Below are 27,301 nucleotides of genomic sequence, written 5' to 3' on the forward strand. Positions count from 1 at the left end.
CAGTACATTTGAAAATTCATGGATAACAATAATAATTATTATATTTCAGCATTAAAAATATCATTTGGGTTAAAGAGCTTCTACATATTGGTGTATTAAACATAAAAAAAATGATTTTTGGGTAATTACCAATGCCGTTAATTTAGGGCAGCTGTGGCATAAACCTTATTTTGGGTGGTGGTCTAATAAATTTGTAAAGCACTGTATGTGGAAGTTAAAAAACATCCAATAGTAAAATTTCTCAATCTAAAAAAGCAAACTTTCTTGGTTATATCCCAGTCCCGTCCAAAGTTAAAAACACAACAAATGTATCTTCTCTGACCCCAAGAACTTTAAATTTTATTGGCTGAAACTATAAGGTTACCTGATTAAATTAATGATATATGGTGGTGACTGTAAACAAACAAAATAAAGCAGAAGCTGAGTTAGGCCCCAGGTCTCAGTCTTTCAGGGTTAAAACATAACTGTTAAAGACACCAACCAGTAACATGCTACTTAGACCCATTAGCAACATGCTAATATAACCTACTCTCACAAATTTGATTAGAGTCCCTCTTTGACCATATCTATATGCCAAGAATATATATTTATGATGTTAACAGCTGGTAATAAACAATAGTCCATGTATGATTTTCCTCAGTCACCCAACATCCAATTTTAAATTTGTGCTTTCACTTAATAAGACATGATGGCTGTTTCTCAGTTCAGTTTTGGACAGACATCACTGCAGCTCCCTATTGTTTCTGATGAGGCAATAACCTAATGTGCACCAAATCCTAGCGTGTGCGACGATGCGAGGGCCCGTTTAGTGCTGCTTGGTTTATAATTGATGCAGCAAAGATCAATGTTAATTTTTGACAGCCAAGTATCACTTATTTTCTGTGTGGGTCTTGGGACAGGGCTCAGCTTTTCTTTGGCATTGTCCACATGTGTTTTTTTTTCTTCAAAGGTTTTTTATGTGTTTTGACCTTTTGTAAACAAAAACAACATTTTAGGTCACTGCGAACACACCTTTGGAAAACTTCTAGGGAGAATGTTTGTGTTAACTCCACTTGCAGCGTTTACATGACATTTTGGCTTGTAACATCACACTGTGCTCGCCTGTTTGTTTTTGTTGGTGTTGGCTGTTATCTCTTCAGCAAGTTTAGACATAGCCAAACTTGTCCTAATTGGACTTTGTCGTGCTCATACATACACACTATGCTCTCCTACTATGATGATGATGAACAGAGATGACTGAATGTACTTTGGAGGTGCTCCATACAATACGCCAAAGACACAAATCCCACCGCAAACATCAGCTGTTTGGATGAGACCCAGTTCAAGGTTGATGGGACAACTCTGAAAATTAAATAGTCAGTTTGGAGAAATGGCGTGAGACTTTTAGCTCATAAAGGACTTGTTGTCTGTGAGTGAACTGCTTCGCCCACACAGTGAAGGGCAGACTACTGTTGACATGGCGTTTATAGCAGTCAGTTTGTGTTTACATGTGGACGGAGATGTTTTTTAAAAATAATGCCTGTGGATGGGATTACTTTTGAAGACGGACAAGGAAAACCACCGTATTCAGAAATGTCCACCTATTTGTGGAATAGACAATTAGGGGAGGCTCCACAAAAAAAAGTTAGGAACCATTGACATAAATGTTTGTTAGCCTCTATTGTATGTTAGGTCCTCACCAAGAGGGAAGCAAATGGGTGCATGACTGAGACCATATCCCACAGCAGTTATAACTATAGAAAATGTATTAATTTTGTTGCTGATAGTCTTTTGCTTTCAGAGGTCATATAGAGCCAGTGATATTACTTTGAGCCTTTTTAGTACACAATTACAATCTCCTCAGGAGCTTTAACGCATTTGTTCATTTATCCTTAAAGGCAGTAGTCCAGGAAAGAAAAGGAGAAGAAATAACATTGCTTAACAACATTTCGAGCACATATGTTTATTTTCTTCTCATTTACAATTTAGAAGTGCATCAATGACCAACATAATGCAAAGACAAATCTAAACTGTGCAGGGAAAATAAAGGTTTAAAAACACATACAGGTAGTAAATGAGGCACAGTTCAGCTTCTAGTTTCTTCTCATAAGTAAACTGATGCAGCTATGTGCAAACAAGGAATCAAGTTGATGATTGATGGTAGTGCATTCTTTAAAATACAAGGGAGACTGCAGAAAATAAAAATAAATAGAATAATAACAATAAAAGAGGAATTTACACAAAGAAAATAAGAAGACTTGCAAAAATGCCAAACTTCACTTCAAATTCAGACAGACTCAAAGGGTCAAACATAATGTGTCTTTTGTTTGGAAGCAGCTGTAAATTATTTTTGAAAATGACAAAAAGGAATTCAAGATGATGTGGCTGCATACATGTGCCTTTTACAGTTGGAAAAAAAGAAAGATATCTAGATAAGTTAGGACTGATAAGATCATAAAACGCTCGGACAGTACCAGAACACAGTATATAACCAAAATTAATTCAAGCATAATAAAATAAGTCAGACAGTTAAAAATAAAGAGAGAACAGAAATGTTTAGTTAGTAAATAGTTTTACAAGAAGTGACAGGATCAAAGATGACCTATTTAAATCCTTTCTCCCTCTGCTGCCATTAAATTAACTTCATTATTGACTACAATGAGATTCCATGAATTAGCCCTCTTGTAATAATTTGGTAGATATGAGATTTTAACATCATGTCCAAGAAGAACAAGAAGGAATATTTCCACACAGGATGAACTTGTTATCAGGCTCTCTAGGATCCATACACTCTAATTCAGAATAAAAAAAGAAGTGAGGTAGAATGAATAAAAACAGAAAAGCCTTCGACACTGAACTTAATACTATTGCATAAGTAAATAAAATGTTACAGAAGTAGCTACTGACAGAAAGACAATTAAGTGGCTGTTATAAATGATGGTTGGGTGGCAGAGAACAACATACAGTGCTAAAAAAACTACCTGCTCTAACAAACTTCCCATTATAGTACTGAAACTGTCTACCTGCAGGCTTGTGAGTGTGCTCCGTGTATGAATGTTAATGTCTACCTTTGACTCAACTTTGTGTGTCATAGGCAAAGCTGCATAGGACTGTAGTTACAGTAAGATGTGGCAGAAAAGGATCCTCAATAAAGAAACATGAGCATCAAGAATGATAAGGAAAGATTGAGACATGAAGGAGGGAATCAGGAGAAAAGCTTCTTTTGCTTGAAGTAGGCATCAAATCGACACTGAGCATAGTCCTGTAAAAAAACGTGGTTTACCAACGGGCAAGGTGTACTGAAAATACATAAGAAACATTATGGTATGTATTTGAATCAGTCTTTAAAAGGTTAAAGACAAATCTCCTTACCATGTATCCAAACTCAATCTTGGATATCTTTGCTTGGATGATTGACCACAGACCCCAGAGGAAGTGGGATGCTAAGGCATACCTTCAAATCAAAGCAACACACATGGTAAAAAAGCAAAGCAACTGCTCAGGGAATTTGGTGAGGACATCTCAATTCATTTCTGCTGTCTGGTCCGTCTGTTGGATCACCCTGTATTACCTGTTTGCTTCAATGATCATGTCCTCCTCAATCTGTGACTGGTCCATGGTCATGTCAGAGTATTGTCCCTGTTCTGCCAGATAACTTCGGATAAAATGAAGCTGGAACAAAAAAGGAAAAAAAAATTAACAATGGGGGGGGGTGGCATGAAGCTTTGTCTGCTCTGCATCTGCCAAAATTAGATCTGGAATAAGATATTTTCGTAAGAAATGCATGCATTGCTCTTTTTTAGGGTTTCACTAGTGAAACAATTCATCTTAATGTTGATTTTTTACAGCAATGTGTCAATTTTTCTTTTCAGGTGGGTCTTGTGGGTGGCACAGCTTTTCTCAGGTACATGTAGGGGGGGCTCTAAGGGGAACTGGTTGGGACTCACTATCTTACAGTATACACATTGACCACCAGAGGGTGCTGTTTAAACAGACCTCACGTAGGTTATATTCTTAAAAAGATAACCTTGAATCTTCCGTCCAAGTTTTAGAGAGAGGATTGTAGAAATGTTTCATAGCCTTCATACACATCGTAGAAATTAGAGTGATTCTATAAAGACTGTATTTGAATGCTGCAGAAGACTAAAACCACCGTCACTTGATGAAATAGCAGCTTTCTTCTTTGCTTCTTGGTGAACAAACAGCAGCTTTCAGGACTGATCAGAAAACACAGCCTCTACTTCACTATTCAACCTTCCCTCTAATAGTTAAAATACCCCAACCTGAAGTCAAAACCCTTCCCCGGAAGTGTTTTATTCAAAGAATAAAGAAAACAGTTTTATTTAGCTATAAAGGGACTGGACTGACCTGCTGCTCTCTGGTGGGATAGTTGTCTGGTGTGGCTTTGTAGAAGGGCCACTGGTTGTAGGTGTAGTCATACATCCACTCACAGAAATGGTTCCCAAAGTCAAAACCCCTACACAAGAAATCAAAATGTCATTATTCTACAGGGACATCAAATACGCTTTTTCCCATATATCTGTTTATTACATATAAAATTTGTGTTACCAACTACATACACTTTAAGTAATCCAAGTGATATGGCATACAGAGAAAGCATATAAAGATCATTAAAAGGCAAAAGAAGTAAAAAACAAAAACAAAGAGCAAACATCATTTTACACTGTGTAAATGGTTATAGGTGTTACTGCAGCAAAACACAAACCTCACAACTTCTAAAATAGCTTATAATTGATGGTAAGGATTGTTTTGATCATTTGCACCTTCAATAAATACATAAATAAATTCCTATAAGTGCAACTTTTACCTGTAATTGTAACTGCTGTACTCAAAGTCTATCAGCATTAGATGATCTGTTGAGCTTTGGTCCTTTTCCTCCAGCATCAGAATGTTTCCTGAAACGTTAAAACAAAGATTAAGAATAACACTGTCATCCACGCTGATGTGTCAGACTTGCAAGTCCAAATTCTGATGAATTACAGCAAGGTAGCAAGGTTGCCAGGTCTGTGTGACAAAACCATCCCAATGGCCAGTTAAACATACCCCAAAGAAAAAACAACATTCAATAAAGCCAACCCAATTCACTTGGCATCAGAAAACAAGTCCACTAAACCTCACAAAAAGACATCTACCTGCAGCAGTATGCAAAAAGTAATCAAATTCCATGAAAAGCACCAATCTGGCAGCCCTGACGGATAGCTAAGTTGAAAGAAAATTAAGAGCTGATGCTGTGTGAGTGCACATGTGTAACAAAAATAAGTTCTTTGGTATATTTACTATTTCAAATACGTACCAATGTACTTCTGGAGCCACACTGATTCACACAATGAAAAGGCTAATCTGACAAATATTTATGATGAAAAAGGAGGCGTTCCAGTGTCATACATGGCAACTAATGTTGAAGTTAATCTTTACACTACAGCTTACAATGCAATTAGAAATATGGTATATTGTAATTACTTTGCTGTGACTGTATAAGTTCAGCTACGGTGGTTTCCGTTTTGTGAACCTCCTGTTCATTGGAATCCTAAACCTCTCATTGCCACCTTGTCTATTTCAGTGGCTCATTTACACTAATAGGATGATGCATATGAATATGAGCTGCCCCTATTAATAACCACAGCCCTCCTTTGACTTATGTAACATATCACTCCACTAGGGAATGTGACAGTGATATCAGAAGATGGATCAATCAGCTCAAATTAGAGGTGAGAAGATTAGAAACAAAAAAAGGGAATAGGAAAAGTTTTTTTCACCTTCTTGGACGTCATTATGGCAGAAAACCACTGGAGATGGAGTTGCCGCCAGCAATGCACTGTGATGAAGACAAAAGACCAATTAAAAGAGATGGTAAGAAGAGAAAAGAGACATTACAGTGGTGAAGCAAAACTAGTTTATAAGAAAATTAGAAAACAGAAAGAGATGTTTAATATACTTCATATTAAGAAAATCAAGACACCCTAGATCAAATACTAAGCAGTGAGGAAATAAACAGAAAACACTTCATTTCATCCATAACTCTCACAATCTCTGAAGTTATACCTGCTTTATTACAGCACAGTCTTTCAAATACAGCTATATTGTTGACATTATATGACAGTGTAAAAAACAAAAGATGAGGTATTATAGGTTAATATACTCAGGGTAATCTAAGGCTTTTCTATCAACCCTGTCAGATGGCTCCATGTGCATTTATGAGCCCTGCAGCTGCTCTTTGACCATGCATATTTTCTATTTTCCTAGTTCTTATCTACAAGATAACATGCTGTATTTTTAGATAAACACAAATGATAAAGACAAGGTTGATTTTTGTTTAATGGCTGCTAAGGTCAGACTGCCAGGAGGACTCAGACTACAATGAAGTCGTGGAGGCAGTGGGACAAAGGTCAGCTGTCAGAGCAGAAACAAAACAACAGCAGGTCCTGTCCCTATGACGAAATTCTTGTGTTTTACAAACATACAGTCACATTCCATTTTTACAAGCTAACTTTCATCGCCAGCTAAAATTTAATTGATGAAAATACATTTCTTTGTTCCAAGTTTAAAAAAACAGACAACTGAATAGTAGAAATCATACCATTTACTTTTTTGTTGTTAGTTTAAATCCAGAAAAAGTACTTAATGTAAGATATGGCAATAAACAATCCTACTGACAGTTTATTGACACTCCATTGCATGACAAGATCAATGACAGAATAAAGAAATTGTCTATTTCATAATGTTTTCCCCTCACATTTTGGTGTTGGTCCTAAAGCGTGAACAGGCTATAACCTGGTATAAGTAAAAATGGGAATTAGAATAAGTAATATGAGAAGCCTCTGCCTACAACGCGTAGCAAGCACCAAGCTTAGGCAACAGTGATTGCATCACCGTTTTACTTGCTGTCGAAGCAAAATTTTTAAAGTGACAAGAAAACTTTGGATCAGGAGGGGTTTGCTTTGTACTGTTTCTTACTAACAATGTTGGGAACTAGATGAAGGGAAGAGGGGAAGGGAGGCTTTATTCGGATGATATTTATCAAACAAAAGCTTCATTTGTATTTTTCTATATTTGCCATTTGAAACCTGAGCCACAACTTACCGGAGGCTTTCCAGCTCAGCGGGCAGGTCCAGCTTCATCAGCTTATTGTACTTCTTTACATGTGCTTCACGTCCAAAACTGAGCTTCATCACTTGATCCATGTACCTAAAAGAAATAAACAGACACTACATTTAAAGCACTTTCATTTTGTTATCTATTGGGGTCCCTGTATGCTAAAGCAGTATGAATGAGGGGGGACTAACTACCTAGCAAATCTGACATACCTTGGCTTTCCTCAAGTATCCCTGCATGATAAATAGCTGAAGACAGAGATAACCAGTATCACAAGGGTGGTTATCAACTTTCTCTATAAACCCAGGACGCAAAGATATCAACATTCCCCAATGAAGCTCTGCTTTCATGAGAATAAAACAACATCAAGGTATGCATTTTCAGCAAAGCAAGACTTCTGTGTTAGGAGTAGAGATGCACTGATTGAAAGGCAGATGTCGATACATGTGTTTAAGATAACAATTTGTCTGATTTTATTACTTTTGTTTGGTGGAACGCTCCAACAATGGCAACATTTTTTCTCATGTTTCACCATGAAAACAGAATATGTCCAGCAGTCACATGTTATGTCCAATAATAACATGTACTACTGATATTTCTTCATGCCTGCACTATTAACCAGTGCCTGATGTTTGTCAAACAATGACAATGTTAAAACAATGCACCTGTGCATCCCTAGATATGAGCCAGTTGTACTGTAGTAATATCCACAGTAACCTCCACACAGGCTGATTCAAGATCAGAACCAGCCAATCACACTGTGAGCTTTATTTTGTGTTATGCCAATTTGCATCTTTTCAATCTTTGCTTATGCTTTCATGAACATGTCCCTCAAATCAGTAACCTGACACGCCAGATGGATGTGTGAAACACATCCATCTGGGAAAGCTTCAGCAGGAAACATTTGGGAAAAGGCAGAGGCTTTGAAAAAAACTCAGAGTGTGATTGGAACGTTCTGTCTGTCACATCTCTACCGCCAAACAGAGCAACAAAACACGCAAGGTAGCCGCTATCAAGCTGCGTGTGCGCAGTTACCGAGGAATAACGCGAAACATGGTGACTTTAGACATGTAAGTACTTGACTTTTGTCGTTTTTGAAAAGAAAACAACTCACTGCTGTTCTTTGTTCTTCTTATGACAAAGAAATGTTGTCAAGTTCTGATAAAAGTGGCGCTTTGGCAGCATCCACGCTAAGCTCTTCTGCCATAATTGCACTGGCCTCTGGCTGCTGCTTGTTTACGTCACGACTCTGCCGCGCCTGAAAGTACTGCCCCTCGTCTCTGATTGGTCCTGTCACTTTCTAACTGGGCCCAAACGGTTCAGATGGGAGCTCTGCAAGATGGACTCGCCAGTGAAAAATAGGGAAATGGGCGTATCTATCTGCTTTGCATGGTTATCAAATCAGAGAGTCAGACAGGCAGATCATGGACTCCTTACTTGTCAATGGTCCCAAACAGCCACTTAGGCTCCTTGTTGAAGGGCATTACCATCTGATGGAAGCGGGACAACTTGCTGGCAATCTCAGCTGAGATGGCTGGATCTGAAAGTTGATCTGTGCGCATTCTGGTATTCTGGGAAGAGACAGAGCGATTACTACATCTACAAAAACTTCCTGTACATGGCAAGAAGATTAGTAATTACTAGGCCTGTGCTAAAAAAATGGAAAAAGGCACTATATCATTGCATGCTCATTTCCAATACATGTATGTTACAGAATCAATATGGCTGTAAATGCTGGGACAGCAGTTTAGTATAGTTTACAAAAGCACTGGCAGATGGCAGCAGATGCTAAACTGCATTAAGTACACCACATCTCCAACAAGTTATAGGTGGTACAATGGTAACATGTAGTGTCTATCTACAGCCAACAAGGTTAAAAGCAAAGATACACAATTATTTTTGGTTTCTTCAGACACCAGAAAGCCAGGAGCTGGGCAGGAGTCATGCAAGCTGTGCAATAAACAAGGTAAAACACTGCACCAACACCAATCTTTATCAACATCACAAATCAATGTGTATCCCAATATGTATCATATTGTGGCTTCTGTGTTGTGAAGCATATCATGACTCTGTGGGAAATACCCAGCCCTAGTAATTACACTTGTATATTTGCACAAACATAATGATATTTCACAAAAAACGCATGGTGCTATACAATATTTCCTCAGTTACTGTTTTCATCCAATAACAGTAAAGGACATGTGTCACAATGCAACTGTATAAATGTGGGTGCTTATACCGGTAGGTACTGTTCCAAGCGCCCCTGGGGGAAGATGCCATACAGTCTTGGCCCAAGACTTCGTTCTGCTAGAATGGCAAACATCACACTCTCCAATACCAGAGAGTCCACTCCCTGTAACAGAAACACACACAGTTTTATTGCAGTTGCATCAGCACTGACGCTGCAAAAGCTGCTTGATTTATTGAATTTTTTTCAGCCTAAGGCTCATTCTTGAAGGCACCTTCGTGAGTTAAACAAACCTGTAAGATGGCCCCATAGATTCTGAGGAGCACTTGGCGGGGCTCCTCTCCTTCAGAGTTCACATGGTCAGGTAAACTACACAGGTACAGCAGATTACTGAGTCCACCACTGCAAAACATAGCACAGTTGTTATCACATCTGAGCAAAGTCCCAGTGACTTAAAATGTATGTTTCATTCTCATTGTTGGATAGACTACTGCTGGCCATCACAGCCACAATTAGGATAGTTAAGAACCAGCATAAACATGAAAGAGTCCCTAGAAAAATGCAGGGGTCTCAAGTAAATTCTTTAACCAAAATTACAGTGATGCATCACTATAATTATTCATTTTTTGGGGATCCTCAGTAGCCTACAGACACTAACGTGAGGGGTAATTATCTGAGTATGATCGTTTAAGTCTATTATAATGCTTCAGTGAACAGTAGATCCTGTAAGCCAGGATGTAGCATACCTGACGATGCTGATTTGAAAATCATCCTCCCCAATGGTTTTCCACGAGCCTGACAGAAAGTCCCTGCACCATACAAATGCCCTGCCCCTGGTGTCCCGGTCCACTTCCTCAGTTCTCCCATCCCGGAAAGACTCTGCCTCTGAGTCGTCATCATAGTTGGCCCCAAACAGGGGACTCGGGGTCCTTAATTTTCTCTCGTTGACAACAAGCGTGCTCCCCACGCGTTTCTTCTCTGCCGGAGGATCGGTATCTTCCGTCTTGATAACAGGAATGTCGCTAGAAAGCCCCGACCCTTTCTTATCTGCTCTTCCAAAACCCCCCTCACCACAACTGCTGCTGCTCGTGGTCACATTCCGGCTAGACTGCATCATGAGTTTCCTGACGAAGAGTAGAGGAGGTCCGCTGTGAAATGTCCGTCTCAAGCGGCAGGAGGGAGTCACTGGCAGACGCAGTTCGCCGGTAAAGCTACGTAGCCGGGAAAACCAAACATAACTGGATGGTGTGAATCGCATGTAGGGAGGGGACCGCTGATAGGCACTTACAAAGTAATGATATATCAAGCTGACTGTTTCACCTCCCCGCACGCGCCGCGACCTGTGATTTGGAGTAAGCCAAACAGGCGTTTCCACCGTCCAATCACATTTCATTTCCGTGTTTACTTGCAAAGCTTATTGGATAGTAGAGCAACACGTAGGTTTACTGTACGCGAGAGGGTTCTGGGTAATGAAGTAAATATTCTGCAAGATTACACGTCTTTATGGTTTATTGGAGAAAAAAGAATGATTCGTCGTTTGTAGCTATGAATAATGGCGATACCAGTGATTGAAGGTACACTTAGAAAAGGCATGGTTTCAGTCGAAGGTTTGTTTATAAATAAGATAGTCGAAACTAACATTTTTCCTTCTCTTTCTTTCTTCATTCCTTTTTCTTTTGGTTAAGTTGACAATTCACAAATTTAAAACTGCAAATAGATAATATTGCTTCATTAAACTGCTACAATATTTTTTTAAACAAATTAGACTGATTTTAATTGATGAAAGAAAAATGCCAGAAGACCAAAGTGTGCTCACATAATGTGCATAAAACTTTAAAGAACTAGTACCATGAGGATCGGGGGCTTGGGGGTCACGGGCCCCCATTCCCAAAAGTCAGCAGGGCCAATTCTTTGCCAGGGACATTTTTATGTATTAAATGTAAATACTGTTGGTTTTCTTATTTGACTCATTTTATCATAATTATCTACCTTTATTTATTTTTTTAAAAAAGATACAGCTTCTCACTTTTCTTTGTCATTGCATTTTTATTTTACTTCTTCATTATCAAAAAAAGCCAGACACGGTCCTCAAACAAACCCTATATTTTAGACTATTTTTATTAAACACAGTTAGCACAAACATTTTCAGTTTTTCCACTGACGTTTTTTTTTTTTCACTTTTTCAGCATCACGCCTTATGATATTGTGTCTCACTGTATATGACAAAACCCATCATTTCACGTCCTTTAAAAATACAGAAACCTTTACTATTAAACATTTAGTATTGAAAAGGTCAGTATGGATGTCCCAGAGTTTGGTTAGAGCAGCTTTTAAATTATCACAGAAAAAACAGACCTGGACCTATCTCAGACTTTATCTTTCATGCATGTAGTTTTCCGCTTTACATCACATGTTAGATGAGCTCTTTATATGAAATTATAGGCAATGTTTGGTCGTCAACCTTCATTTTTGCCCCAGCTGGCATTACTCCTCCTCATCCAGATCCTCTGACTGGCCTGAGCTGCGTCATCTGACATCTCCTTAACTGTCTCAAAAATTCTGTCCCTGCACTTCCAGCTCTCTAAGAAATGATACAGCTGACCTCGCTACAAATCCTCTAAATCCCACTTCTACTGGTCCTAACTTTCCATCGTCACTGTTCAGCTTCTGCTCCTAAATCTGCATGTCTCAGCTTCTTCCTTTCATAGGCTTCCTCCACAGAATCCTCCCACGGAACCGTCAGCTCTACAAAATAAGCTACATGCTGACTGGCAGACCACAGCACTATGTCAGGCCTCAGATTGGTGCAATCTATCTCCTATGGCACAACAAGTTTCCCTCCTTAATCTACCTGCATCACCCAATCATTAGCACCTTCTAACTGGCCTGATTGATGCCTTCCCAAAAACCTGTCTCCTTTAACTTCTCTCCTTCTCAGACAAACTGAACAGTCCTCGCTCCCTGATTACATCCTGCATTCACCTGTCACCTTCTGTTTACAAGTCCTGCTGCTAGACTTTTCAACACCCTGTAATGTCTCCATGTGTATCTACCTTGTGACAGACTGATCTTACATCCTGTCAAAATGGGCCTCAAGGTTGCTGTCTCAGAGCACAAAAGACACGATGGGTCCCCGTCAACCCAGCACTTTAGGTTCTTGGGTGATGTTAGGACATCATAGGACCTAACGGGAATTTTACCTGCCAATATTCCATACTCTATAGTTCTCTCCAACTCAGCTTCCTCTTCTCTACACTCTCCCAGTTCATCCACTGTCCCTGCTTAGCCTGAGCCACAGCCTACCATACTTCCTCCTGTCTACATACCTGCTCCACTACCAGTCTCCTTCTATCTTTAGGACCTGCTCTGTTCCACGCCAGTCTACCCGGCCTATCTGGACATTGCCTACAATCTCAGCATGCCTAAAAGCTGCCTCTGCCTCCTCTACTGCCTGTCTTGGTTCCATTTCCTTCCTCTAGTATTTGGAACTACATTACTAATTATTCTGTCTTTGTTCCCTGATAACAGCAACTCTGTTTTAACCTTTGAGCATTTGAACTCCTCTGTCAAGCTGGTGATCAGGAGTTGGAGTATCTCTTTACCATACAGTGCCACACTTCTAAGGCATCATTTATTTGATTCTGTACATGTGAAATCAGATTAAATTCTGTTTGATTTAGACATTTATGTTTTCACATACATCTCCTCAGTGTTCCTTTGATATTTTCAGGAGTGCATGTGTAAAAGGAGCTTATGAGGGGGGCCTGTATGTCTTTCTGTTGATGCCATGATTGTCAAAACATAGCTTAAAAAGAAAAAAAAAATACATCAAACCAAGTGTTGAGTTTTTAGATGCAAAAAATAATTTGGTTGCACTGTTTTATTATTGACTTTTCTCTACAAAATACAGCTGATATCATACGGTGTAACAAAAGGATCATCAGGGTGTGACAAAAAAAACAGTCACACCCCTGATGATTCAATGTCACGCCACATGGTGTTTCTTGAACTCAGCACCTCATTGGTTCTTATAGCTAGTTAAATGTTACCATTCTAACAGCATACCTGCTGTAACAACACAGAGCAACATGATGTAAAATAGATAAAGTCATCAGTCTCTACCATTCTGATGTAAAGAGTGTCACACCAAAAGAGAGGGCTAAACTAAGAATCTGAGAATTTAGTGAAAAAGTGACAACAGCTGGCTTACCCTCTAATATTTCATTAGTGTTTTTGAGATGCATATTATACTTAATGGTTAAACACAGATCTTTCTTCCCCAATATTTCAGATAAATTGTCACACTGCATAATTTCCATTTTTAGGATAAATGCTTTCAATCATTACTGAAACAAATATAAAGTATGGACACTGGGACTAAAAGACAGGTAAACAGAAATATCTTCTGTTATTCTATCCTTTACTGAGAAGATTTGCATAACTTTTTCTTAGTTTGAATCACGTTTGAACTTTGGAAACTTCCTTGGAAAAGTCACACTGCATGAGCTTTTCCATGTTTTGCTGTGAAATACGGGGTTTAAGATTTAGTAAATAGAGAGTGTGTTCACGTAGAACAACATGTTCTGTACCATTTAGAAACACTTTAATGTGTTGAGTTTTTATTTGGTTAAGATGGACACTTTGAACCAACAAAAGCAATGTCATGTCACCCACACATTTAGTGGTTGCTGATTGTGAAAAATACTGCCTGCTTCATTCCCCCATACACACTCAACAGTAACAACACTGAGAAGAAGAAACACAAGAAAGCAAACATACAGTACCCACATGGTCTAGTTTTCTACACTGTAAAATACAATTAGCTCAGCTTACTTAAAAAATGGGGAAACCAGTACCCTCAAAAAATAACAAGTTTACTAAACTTGACTTTAGTGAGTTCAAAATGTTTATTTTAATTGTGCAGCAATGACACTTAATATTTCTGAGTATTAAATACTGATGCTAACTTTAATATTTCAAGTGTATAAAAATGCTAGTTTAGCTTTAATTATTTAAAGTGCTCAAAACTAGTTTAAAATTAATTATTTTTAATGTTCAAAACTGAGATTCAAATGCTTATACTTTACTTTTATGCCACTTAAGGTCAGCCAATTTATGTGACTACAAGTGAGAATAACTGGAACGCACACACTGAACCAGGAAGTCCTCTTCCATCATGTTCAGGAAACCGTTCTCAGTAGATTATGGTTGTTCCCCACAGTTGTGATTTTTCTAACTGAGTCAGTAACTTCACTCATGGTGCAAAAGTGTCTGATGTCCAAAGGCATTCTAGGAAAACTCTGCCAATTAAAGGATGGCCATCAAATAACTTGAGTACAATTACAAGAATACTTTAAGTGATTGAGTGCACACTTAAAACTAAAAATACATTCTACTAACTTGGAAAAAAATAGCGCTGAAATGGCTTTAAACATCTTTAAACTGTGTGGTCTTATTGTGTAGCTGATATCTCAGTGAGATCAGTGTGCCATCCAGGTGGCACTAACATGAGTCCCATAGGACAGACCTCTTTAACTGAGATGGTAAGTTCACTCATGGTGCAAAAAGGTTTAATGTCCAAAGGCATTTCAGGAAGACTATAAAGATTAAGGCATGCCTGTCAAGTGATTTGATTACATTGACAAAAATACTTGAATTATTTAAGGGTCGTTATCTTAAAACAAAAAATGATAACTGTCTTACAATTCAGTGAAATAAGTTGTAAGTTCTAAACAATTAAATTATTTAAAACAAGTAAACTTAAGCAAATCTAGTTATTTAGCTTTTATGGCCAAGGAGTGCAAGTAACCTGTTAATAATAATTGTTTACAACAGGTTACGTAAACAAAGTTAGTTTAACTCAGTGTTTCTGAGTAAAACTGATGTTTTTGTTGTTGTTGTTGTTGTTTTTACAATTAAATTAAAAAAAAAAAATTAAGAAAGCATGGCCGTGTTTAGAATTTTCTCATGTATTATGCTGGGCACTTCTGTGAAGACAAATTGTATAATGTATAAGAATTACATTTCATGAGATTAGACACACATTCAGCAATTTGTCAGTTTATTTGAAACTCAGTCACTCATCAGTAAGTTTTGGGAACAGAGATTCATGAGAAAGGTTCTTTCTGAGTTGGTTACAGGCCATTACTGAAGATAATCTCCTTACTGCTAACCAGAGTGGTCTCTGATCTGGGGCCTCTCTTGACAGAAGCAGCGATGTCTCTCCCTGTGAAGAGTGCATGTCAGTGGTCAGTCAAGAAAGTCACAGATCAATACCAGTACGAAAATTAAATCAATTAACCAACAAGTAAATTCCCTAAAATAAACAACAATGCACAGTTTAATCCAAAAAAACATATCTTGAAATGAACCCATGGAGCTTTTCAGATTTTCATACTTCTAACCATTAGTGCCTGTGTAAATCTAGAGACACATGATCTGTTAGGGTCAAACAAGTGAAACAGACTTCTCAACGGGAAAACGGCATTATACTTACTCTGTCTGAAGCATCTAGCTTCACAATTATTTCCAACAGATGGTTGGCACACGGCTGCATTACAGTGGATATACACCTGGTGAAAAAAACAAGGTTAGTGTACATAAAAAAAAAAATCAACACTGAAGTAGGAAAAACAGAAAAAAGATTAATACAGTAGTAAGATCTCATACCTTTTCCTTGAGAGGAGTCATAACCTCTGCATCAGCAGCCCCATCTTTGCTGGGATTAGCGGGTCCAGTAGCCACAAATGTGAACATCTTGAAGATAAAACGCCTGTGGTGGGTTGGATACATGAGCCCTGAAGATGCATCCACAGGGACCAGGGTGGTCAGGTAACGGTCATCACGGTACGGACAGCTATCAGAAGAAGAGCAATTAAGAAATAGGCATTACTAAATCCTCAGGAACTGGAACTTAAAGAGGAGGTAGGGACTAGCTGTCTCATAAAGTACTATAAATCTCTACTTTAGACCAACAGTTACCCTTACCCATCAATCAGTAAGTCCCACTGAGGAAGACTATGGGGGTGGGGGTCAGCAGTTGCCCAGCATCTTCCAAGAGTCAAAACAATGTTAGGATCGGTCCTCTCCAGCATTCGGACCTCGACATACACAGGATCTCTGAGGACCTTTGTGACTGGGTAGTCCTGATCGGCGTAAAAGGAACTGTAGGCCACCTCTTCTGCTCAAACGGGAATACAGATTGTTTACAAAGTCTCTGCAAAATCTGACCACAAACGCAACTGATCTTTTGATGCTTACCTTCCACACATCCCTTGACAGTACACTGTCCATTGGCCAGCCTGAGCTCCACACGCAGGGGTCCAGGAGCTGCAACTGGGGGCGGAGGAGGAACTACGCCAACCTCGATCACCAGAGCTTCAACTGAGGTGCCAATGTATCTACACTGGACAAGCAGCCTGAGAGAAGTAATTACATCTTTTTCAGTAAAACTGGGGAAGTTGGGCTTAGTAATATCACATTTAAGTAGTCCTGATTTGCTAAAGGTCAGACTGTTTAAATCACTTAGGTTAAAGATTCATACTCATAGTGGCTGTCCCTGGTGATTGCTCCGTCAGGTCCAATAGCAACTTCATATGAGGACGACATCCTATTCTCATAAATTAAAACACCAGGTTCCTCCTATGGAAGTTGGCATATTTTAGAATATATTACAAACAGGTGAAAATGAATAAAACGCTTATCTAAAAATCAAATGACAAGTAAACTTTACCGTCATGACCGTGCCACAGGAAGTGACAGGGAACTGGTAGATGGCGAAGGCTGAAGTTGTACCAGCAGGGCTGCAGTTTGGATCATTTCCATAGAAAGAAATTGACTCTAAGTCAATGTTGGGTAGGGTGGCATCTTTGGCTACCACAATGATGAACTGGGCATCTTTTGTGCACTGAAGAGTCACTGAAAACCAAGTTTAGAATATCAGTGCCCATGCTTTGCAGACAGACACATTCATGTTTAACTCAGATGATACAGAAGGACATCCAAAGGTCTTAAGGAAAAAGAGAAGAACATACCAGATTTTCCATAATAGCACATGCGCCCGTCAAAGCAGCAGTTTATAGCTTCACAATCTGAGGCAGAGATGCCAGGGGCCCCACACTGGATCTTGTAGTTGTCCGCCACATCACACGTGTGAAATTCTGCTGCAGGCTGCTGAGGCCTCTGGGGCTGCGAAGGTGTGGACTGCTTGGAGGGATTCTGTGGCTTCTGAGGCTGCTGAGGTGGTGGAGGAGGTGGTGGTGGTGGTGGTTGGTATTGTGGAGCCTGAGGCTGTTGGGGCCTCTGGAAATATTGAGCATCAGCCAGACAGCCTAGCAGGGCAGCAGCAAGAAGGAAACTACAAGTCCACTTCATTGCGATGGCTTCACAGCAAAAAGTGGTCTGCAACAACTCCTGATGCTGTGGGAGTCTGATGAAAACTGGCTGACTTTTATAAAGTATGGGGAAAGCCTGCTACTGGATAATTTATGTCTGATTGGCTGCAAGCTACTGCCAATCAAAAGTTCTAGTTACTGATTGTTTTGTGGTGATTTATGGAAACGTTAGAGGTAATGCCAAACAATTAAATTTGGATCAAATTACTGAAACAGCAGCTTTGTATTGTATCTGAGGTACAAACTCAACATGTCACTGTAAAAGGACTATTATGTGCTCACTTTTGTGTTTTTCTCTTAAGTGTTTCTCTATTCCATGGCACAAAGAGCCCACTGATTGTTATTGATTCACATGGACCGACATACCAGCTTGTTTGAACAATTTCTGAGCAGAAACCTTCACTGGGTCTTTTTGACCTATATCGTGCACTTCACACTGTGTTTAGGCAGAATGCCTGGACAAAACAAACATAACTGCTTATCATTTGGAGCCTTTGCCTTCCCTGGAAGAAAAATTACTTAACTTCTTGCCTTTCTTCTTTCTTTCTGTGACCCATGTAGTCATTGTCCCTGTTCTGCAGGTACATTTGTGCACCTCTCAAAGTTCAATTAACTAAATCCATGTCCTACGTGAGAGAAAATAGTTAAAATCACCTTTGGTGTCATCATCAGAATCACTCAGATATAATACAGGTACTTATTTCAATATTTCATATTATGCTATACACTTACACATTTTTATGACCCTGGCTCATAACTTGTGTGTTGTTTCTGTTTGATTGCATAATGCACCACGTTCCAAATTATTATGCAAACAAGACTTTTCTCTGATTTTCTTAAATAGTAGATGCAAATGACAGTCAGTATAATTTTCAAGTCATCAACCATTAGAGCATTCTTCAAATTTTATTGAACAAACCTCCCAATGATAACTACTGTTTTTTCAAAACTAAAAAAAACTCAAAATGCTCTGTTCCAAATTATTATGCACAACAGAGTTTCAAAACATTTTATTGGTTGTAAAGAACTGAAAATGGTCATTTGTTGAATTTGCAGTATGAGGAGGTCATATCTTATAACTATAATTGGAGAGCTGTTTGTCCAGATGTCTGCCAGTCTCTACTTGCCAACAACAACAACAACGAGAAGCTGTCTTCCCAAGCGTTGAACGAGCTGCAGCTACTTTTTAAAATCTTTCTACTTCTCATCGCTACTGTGCATTTAGGCATACATATAGTTAACAACATGCCCCCCCGCACTGCTTTGTTGCTTTTCTCTTAGCTTCCCTGTCCTCTTCTACCACAACTTGGCCTTGCTCAGCCTCGGCTGCTGTGTCATCATCTGTGACTCTAGTTATCTTTCCTCTCCATGTTCAGGAATGACACATTACATACCCTAATACATACATTTGCAACAATTACAATGCAGATATGTACAAGCTTTGGTTAGTATTATTTCTGGTTTACTGAAATCAAAAGCCATTTCAATCAAAAACATCCTAACAGGCCAAGTTACATGTTAACATAGGACCCCTTCTTTGATGTCACTTTCAAAATTCTTGCATCCATTGAACTTGTGAGTTTTTGGAGAGTTTCTGCTTGAATTTCTGTGCAAGATGTCAGAATGGCCTCCCAGAACTGCAGTTTTGATATGAACTCCCTCCCACCCTCATAGATCTTTTGCTTGAGGATGCTCCAAAGGTTCTCAATAGGGTTGAGGTCAGGGAGGATGGGGGCCACACCATGAGTTTCTCTCCTTTTATGCCCATAGCAGCCAATGACACAGAGAAAGTGGAAGAAAGTGGTCAGTCAGAAACTCTATACTTTGCCGAGGTCATTTTCGCGCCTTCAGGGACCCTAAGGGGCCTACCAGCTCTCTCCGCATGATTCCTACCAAAAACATGACTCCTCCACCTCCTTGCTGATGTCACAGCCTTGTTGGAACATGGTGGCCATCTACCAACCATCCACTACTCCTCCATCTGGACCATCCAGTGTTGCATTTCGCTCATCAGTAAACAAGACTGAAAATTAGTCTTCATGTATTCCCGGGCTCACTACAACCATTTCTGCTTATGAGCATTGGTTAGAGGCGGCTGAATAGTAGATTTATGCACGACTGCAAGCCTCTAGAGGATCCTACACCTTGAGCTTTGTGGGAGTCCAGAGGCAATCCAATGAATATGTCTGGCAGAAACCTTCCTCATTTTGCCTTTATCTGCACAAACCGGCCTGTGCTCTGAATCAGCCACAAATTTCTTCACAGTATTATGATGATCACGCTTAAGTTTTTGTGAAATATCTAATATTTTCCAAGGCATTGCATAATTTGATGCTTTTTGGCAGCAGAGAGAGCTTTTTCTTTCCCCTATTGCTTGAAACCTGCGGCCTGCTTAATAATGTAGAACGTCCTTCTTAAGCAGTTTTCCTTTAATTGGGCTCACCTAGCAAACTAATCATCAAAGGTGTCTGAGATTCATTACAGTGCTCCCAAGAGCACTGAGACACAAAACCATCCATGAGTTTAATTGAAAGCCAAAAAATTGAATGTTTATGACACTAAAATCTAATTTGCATAATAATTTGGAACACAGCGTATATGATATGTTAGTTTGAATAACAAATGGTTAACTGATTTAAAGAATCCTTACTGGTTTGAAGTAGTTTAGTAAAGTTACTTTGGCTTTTTAAATTTGTGTTATTCCTTTCCTTCTCTATCCAAATATTCCACTTTTCTATTTTTCTATTTTTTGTATTTATTGCTAAGCAATGTGCCACTTTTCTCTTTTATAATGTATTAGGTCATCAGTTCAAAGAGATTAGAGCAATATTGATTTGACCACATGAAGAACTGTTTGACATGACATTTAAAGGGCAGGATAACTTGATCCTGGGTCACTGAAACCTATTTGACCACGACCATCTGAGTAAATATTTGCAGATGTGGATGTCTCTTCTCGCTTGTTAAAGAAAAAGCTCGATAATGTATTTTAATCAGAATACCCCCCCCCCCCATATATGGTTTTAAGTGTATTAGACTATTGAAATAATTTCTCATCCCAATCACATTTTATGAGAAAGATAACCATAGCTTAGATGCCTAACTACAGCTGTGAATGTAACCCTTCTTGTCTACAGCTGCTACAGTTTCATTGGCTATGGTTTATGCTCATCAGGTCTGTCAGGGAATGGCTAACAGAAGGGGCGGGAATGGAAAGAGGTAAACATGCAGTCTGTATTATAAAAGTAGGTGCACGTTTGCACCCTTCTTACAGCACTGTGCAGGTCACTTGTTGTTGTGGAGCCATGGTGATGAAGTGTTCTGCTGTGTGCCTCGTGGCACTGGCTGTGCTCGGCAGCTTCTGCCACGCTCAGTGGGGAAAACAGGAAGCTTACAATCCCCCACAGTCTAGATACCAAAAGCCAGCACCTCCTGTGAGACAGGAACCCAAAAATCCGATGCCTCCCCAACAGTCAAAGCAGGATTTTGAGGTACCGCTCACTTGGACATATCCTGAAGATCCCAAACCTGAGACCCCACCTGAGGTCCCCTTTGAGCTGAGACATCCTGTTCCTGCTGCAACTGTCGCTGTTGAGTGCAGAGAGAGGGATGCTCATGTGGAAGTCAAGAAGGACATGTTTGGGATCGGCCAGTTTATCAATGCTGCTGACCTTACCCTGGGATCCTGTGGTGCTGTGGCAGAGGACAATGCTGCTCAGGTGTTGATTTTTGAATCTGAGCTGCATAACTGTGGCAGCTTATTAGCGGTAAGCACATGATGATTCCCCTCACCAAAAAAATAATGAAAAAATATATTGATGCATTTTACATATGCTCATCTCTAGTGATATGTGTTTAAACTGCATGCATGTCTCTGTTAGATGACAGAAGAAGCCCTCGTCTACACTTTTGTCCTGAACTACAACCCTCAACCTCTGGGCGGAGCTCCTGTGGTGAGGACCAGCAAAGCTGCTGTAATTGTGGAGTGTCACTACCCAAGGTAGCCAGACTTTGAGAAGAAAGTGTTGCTAACGCTTTTAAACATACACTGATGAATGATTAAGTGAAATGAAAATGTCAAACAGATGTGTTATCTCATCTCATGACTAAAGCTAGCCCAGCACATTGGACATTTATCTGAGAATCAATGTCTTTTTTTGCTTTATAAAGAAATTATTTTCATCATTCAGGAAGCACAATGTGAGCAGCCTTCCTCTGGACCCTCTTTGGATTCCTTTCTCTGCAGTTAAGGTGGCAGAAGAATTCTTATACTTCACCCTCAAGCTCATGATGGGTGAGTTAGAGAACATATTTCTGCATGTTCTAACATTAATGGAGCTTTCATTATTGCTTTTTTCTCATTGCCTACACAGACGACTGGCAGCATGAGAGGCCAAGCTACCAGTATTTCTTGGGAGACATGATTAATATTGAGGCTTCTGTCAAGCAGTTCTTCCACGTGCCTCTGCGTGTTTATGTGGATAGCTGTGTGGCTACTCTTGCACCTGACATGAACTCCAACCCCAGATACAGCTTCATTGAGAACCACGGGTGAGGATGTTCAATGAATTCATGAAACTCTTTGTGTAGTCTCAACATTCTGTTTAACAGGCCAAAAATGAGCTACTTTCACTTAACTGCTAAAAGAAAGAAGCTCAGTTGAATTTTAAACTCACAATCTGTTTTGCATTAAGAAGTAACCTCTGATTCATCACAAACTTAGCGACTGTCAGGGTTTACAGTGCAGAAAGACTGTATTTAATCTCTGGACACCTGTCATTTTTATCTCAAGCAACTGTTACAAGTTTTTCTTCACTTTTAAGACTCAGTTTTTACTTATTAGAATTGTTATTATTATCACCATTTCCCAAAATTACTGCATCATAATAAGTTTGATTTGTTTTTGCAAGTGATTTTATTTTTATTTTATTTAACCTTTATTTTATCAGGAGAAAACTTCATTGAGAATAAAAATCTCTTTTTCAAGAGTGTCCTGGCCAAAGCCTTAACATGTATAGCCTTAAAAACATGATGAGCATACACTGGCCTTGAATGCATTTCATTAATGGTTCAGCATTTTTGTAAAAACAGTGATATTGCAGGATTTAACTGACTTTAAACAAGTAATTCAATGACAAACACTTGTGGGTGCTGGTCTAGTTCAGTTAGCAGAGCAGGCGCCTTGACGCTGAGGTCGGTGGATCGATTCCTGGTCTTGGCCCTGTATGGTGCATATTTCCCCCACTCTCTGTCCCCATATTTTCTGTCACCATCAGCCATCCTGTCCAAATAAAGGAAGAATGCCCAAAAAACATTCCCAACCAAATAGTGTAGATACAACATTGGACAGGAATAAAATAGAATAATGGATGCAAATCTAAATTATGAAGAGCAGTAACAATGGGACAGGCTTTTATGACCCTTAGACAAAATAAGGGCTTATATGTTTTCCATAGAAACATATGGGGGAAAAAACAGTTTTCTCTGTCTGTGATGTCATTTGTGTGTAGGTGCTTTGTTGACGCCAGGATTACAGGCTCTGCCTCTAAGTTTATGGCTCGCACTGCAGAGAACAAGCTCCAGTTCCAGCTGGAGGCTTTCAGGTTCCAAGGGTCTGACAGTGGACTGGTGAGCATCTTTAAGTATAATTAAGTATTCCCTGCTTTACATGCAATGCAGCAATATAAAACCTGGTTTCCCTACAGCTCTACATTACATGCCACTTGAAAGCAACATCTGCTGCTTATGTCATCGACAGTCAACACAGAGCTTGCTCCTACATTAACGGGTGAGTCTGAGTGTGTATGTTGGTTAATAATATAGTATGGCTGAAGAATTGAGACTGTATTTCATGATTCTATCCCCTGTTGTTTAGATGGCAGGAGGCCAGTGGCACTCATCCAGCTTGTGGCTCCTGTGACTCTGCGTCATCTGAACCCTCAAACACTGGCACAAGTGGTGCCTGGGGTTCCAGTGGGGCAACAACTGTTGTGGCTAACCCAGGCAGGAAGATCCGGGACACCACAAAAACTGGACAAAGTGAAGGTATGTCCATAAATAATAGTCAAAAGGGTTTGGTAATGAATTAATTACAGCTGATACAACATTATTATATGGTGATAAGATGCTATGATGTCTTTAAACAAACATAGTGGTGCTCTGTGTTAAAACCTGTCTTCTTTCTGTCTTCAGAAGTTTTCGAATGGGAAGGTCATGTCACTGTTGGTCCCATTCCCATTGGAGAGAAGGTGATTGCTTAACTCAGTTTTCTGACATGGCTATGAACACCAGAATAAACCTTATAAATTGGTTAATAACTGTCTGTATGTTTTTCTCTTGCTTCCTGTTCATAGTGCAGATTAAACAAAAGTAAAAACCCAGTAGCAGTGTAAAATTTGACATAGAACCTAATGTAAGTATTGGAATGCAAACATTCTTAAGGTCAAAGTGTATATGGCTTTTTCGTTATAATTTGTGTGATCATAGATGTTACATATAGACATCTGCCCGGTTCAAAGATTGTAAATCCTTCCATTTGAAGGAAATAAAATGCAACCTGTTAAATGCTTGTGTCATTTCATGCAGCGTTTCGCAAACTTACACTACTTACATTTAAGCGCAAATCTCAATAGCTAGTTTTTTTTTTAAATTGGACTAATATTAAGAGTATTTTTGCAATGAAGGATTAGATACAGTGCTTAACAAATTTATTAGACCACCACCCAAAGTCAGTTTTATGCCACAGCTGCCCTAAATTAACAGCATTGGTAATTACCCAAATTATTTTTTATGTTTCTGCAATGGTTAATACACTGATATGTAGAAGCTCATAAACCAAAATGATATTTTTCATTTTAAAATATAATTATTATTGTTATCCATGAATTTTCAAATTTACTGATTTACAGAAAAACTGAAAAAATAGTAAAGCACATTAATATTTCTTGATTAATATGTCAAATTATAGTTATTTACTTGCATTCCTGAACAGAAAAATGAGTTTTAGTGGTTGAATGTTATGCTTGATTAATTTCTGACTTCTCAGAGAAGCCCAGTGAGCCGGCTCAGATTTGGGAATAAAAAGGTGAATTCAGTTTGAAATTCCTCATCCCTGTTAAAAATGGTAAAACGTGGAGAGCTCACTGAAAATGAAAAAGTCTACATTAAAGCACTTCATGATGGATGGTCTCTGAGACAAATATGACAGGTGGTCTAATAGATTTGTTAAGGACTGTATATCGCTTTAAATAATTCAAAATTTCCCTTTAATTTTTTTCTCAAGCGTCCCACAATCCTCCTTCAGAGTCCCGACCCCACTTTGGGAACCACTGATTTTATGGATAGTAGCACTGCATTAACAGAATAAAACAGATTACTGATGTCTACATGTAGACTGCTGTTATGCCCTGTGTAGGGGTCGCCAGGACACAACATGAAAAAGGAACATATCCCTCCTGTCCTAAGCAGCCATGAAGACTAGATTTTCAAGTTTTAACAAAATACAGATTTAATTAAAAAACTATTTCTGTTTACATGAAAAAAATGAATCCAGGTTGAAATGACAAAGAAACAAGACTGAGAGATAAACATTACAAAGATATTAAAAACAACTATCTTAACTCTAAACAATAAAAACATGAAAAGAATGTAGCTTAAATAATGAAGAAGCAAAGACAAATTAAAAATGAAAAGAGTATGGGAAAAAAAAGTTGTTTTCCCCGTGTTTTGACTGTTTGTTGATTTAATAAAACTCTCGTGACAGTGATGGTACGTTTAAAACTTGTTTTGTCTGAGTCATGTTTTTACACAGTGAGTGAACATATACTGCCACCGTGTGGAAAAATGTTGAACTGCAGTTTAGTAACTATTCCACGCCAGCACCACAGGCAGTGAACAGCTCCACACTGCACCCACTTCCTCCTCTGTGTAGCCTTTACCAACTGTAATAAACCAATCATTTATGAATAATTATTATTGATTATGATGCCTTTGACCCCCAGCCTTGGGCTGCCTTAAAATAAAGCTACTCTCATAACAGATAGGATCATTTAAGCAATTTGACCCTGGAAGAGAATGGTGCATAAACTTAATGTGCTGTGTTTTTCAAACTTAATGATTAGACTAAACTTAATGAATGCATTAGAGAGAAATTTTCAGGGAAAAAGGAATGGGTTAAGTTAACTGGTTAGGTAACACTTGATTTTAGTGGTCCTGATAACTTCATTGACATAATAACTGCCAGAAACTTTTCTATGAATAAGGTGGTGACTACTTTGTAATAAGGTGGCGTTTTACGAAGTCATGACTCAGAAATATGGTAATATTGAGGAAGTATTTACCTAGTTATAAAGTATTGATTATCAAGTAATTTCTTGTAACATTGCAGGACTTCTCTGATAATTGCATGGTATTATATCCTAACCCTACCAGCTAACCAAATCTAACCCCTATCCCTAACCCCTAACCTTACCTAACAGCTTACTCTAACCCCCTAAACATAACCCTTAACCCTAACCACTTAATCCTTAACCTTGGACCTAACCCTAACCCTACCCTAAACCTAACCGCTAACCCTCGCCTCCTTACCTTTTAAATTACTAGGATATTATCCAGGATGGCTTAAATATAGTGGGCCAAAATAAAGAAATGTCCTGGGAAGTATCAAGCAACTTAAATAGAAATTTATGATCCTATTTCTTAGAAATTACTTAGTAAAATTCCTTAAAATTACCAGCAAATCACCAGTGTTACAAGGGTTAGGGTCAGGTTACCACAGAATTGCTACAATATTTTGAGGAATTACTTGATAATAAATACATTATTACAAGCTAAATACTTCCTTTTCCAAGTAATTACATGGCAAAAAGCCAACTTATTACTTGATAATTACACCTCATTCTTGATAAATGACCAGATAAATACCACTTATTACTAAAATAAGTGGTAACCACTAAAAGAAGAACTACCAGGTTTTTCTTCATCTTTATTTCCCCAATATTTATAACTCAATAAGCTACACCAAGGTTCAGGCAGCATCACACCTGGAATCACACTTAAACAATAACTTAATATTATTAAATAATGAATATGATTGGATATGAGAAAACTGTCCTCTGATAGGGAAATAGTCTCAGTCACACCAGGCACACCTTCAGTCCCCTACAATAGAAAAATTAAAACATTAGAAACTGAAGATTTAAATGGAAACAGGCAACACAGTGAAACCACATTATCTGTTAACTTCACATATATTTTAAATGACAGATTACAGTGTATTTTAGACAGGCATGCATACATTTAAAGCATGCACTTAGATTTGTCCAAAGGTAAACTTTTTAAAATTTATTTTGATTTTCTTTGGTATTTGGCAACACAGAGTCCATCTGATCTCCTTTTAAGTCTCTCTGATTTTCCATATTTCCCTCTCAGTGTTTTTGTTTATGATGCATGAATTGTTTGTCTACGCCACTGTCCAGTTGCTCGGTTCTGTCTGCATCCACACAGGAAAGCCTGGCTGCTCATACGGTAACGGCACTGACGTTATATCTGCTGCTCCACACCCCCCCTCCTCCTCCTGCTCTGTCTCTGCTGTCTCCGCACTGCTGGCCTGTATCCGTTGTGTGTCACA

General features: G+C 38.8%; 3 protein-coding genes across 3 annotated transcripts; 1 reads left to right on the forward strand and 2 right to left on the reverse strand.

Moving 5' to 3' along the window:
• Positions 1 to 1,932: 1,932 nt before the first annotated feature.
• chkb (choline kinase beta) lies at positions 1,933 to 10,632 on the reverse strand. Its single transcript, XM_041796526.1, has 11 exons — positions 10,027 to 10,632; positions 9,574 to 9,682; positions 9,332 to 9,445; positions 8,530 to 8,663; positions 7,081 to 7,185; positions 5,757 to 5,815; positions 4,808 to 4,895; positions 4,348 to 4,456; positions 3,551 to 3,651; positions 3,352 to 3,433; positions 1,933 to 3,241 (listed from the first exon to the last, which is right to left on the reverse strand). Exons 1-11 carry the CDS (start codon positions 10,536 to 10,538, stop codon positions 3,185 to 3,187), a joined length of 1,470 nt encoding a protein of 489 aa, XP_041652460.1. The 5' UTR covers positions 10,539 to 10,632; the 3' UTR covers positions 1,933 to 3,184.
• Positions 10,633 to 15,414: 4,782 nt separating this feature from the next.
• LOC121514549 (zona pellucida sperm-binding protein 4-like) lies at positions 15,415 to 17,653 on the reverse strand. The gene is made up of 8 exons (XM_041794698.1): positions 17,314 to 17,653; positions 17,013 to 17,197; positions 16,824 to 16,921; positions 16,541 to 16,698; positions 16,268 to 16,460; positions 15,950 to 16,136; positions 15,777 to 15,852; positions 15,415 to 15,506 (listed from the first exon to the last, which is right to left on the reverse strand). The coding sequence occupies exons 1-8, from the start codon at positions 17,651 to 17,653 to the stop codon at positions 15,415 to 15,417; spliced, it is 1,329 nt and encodes a 442-aa protein (XP_041650632.1).
• Positions 17,654 to 20,978: 3,325 nt separating this feature from the next.
• Positions 20,979 to 23,933, forward strand: LOC121514935 (zona pellucida sperm-binding protein 3-like). The gene is made up of 8 exons (XM_041795381.1): positions 20,979 to 21,440; positions 21,555 to 21,673; positions 21,864 to 21,967; positions 22,047 to 22,224; positions 23,184 to 23,301; positions 23,379 to 23,461; positions 23,549 to 23,718; positions 23,869 to 23,933. The coding sequence occupies exons 1-8, from the start codon at positions 20,979 to 20,981 to the stop codon at positions 23,931 to 23,933; spliced, it is 1,299 nt and encodes a 432-aa protein (XP_041651315.1).
• Positions 23,934 to 27,301: the final 3,368 nt, after the last annotated feature.

Source organism: Cheilinus undulatus, linkage group 9 (assembly GCF_018320785.1).
Source record: "Cheilinus undulatus linkage group 9, ASM1832078v1, whole genome shotgun sequence".
NCBI classification, from domain to species: domain Eukaryota; kingdom Metazoa; phylum Chordata; class Actinopteri; order Labriformes; family Labridae; genus Cheilinus; species Cheilinus undulatus.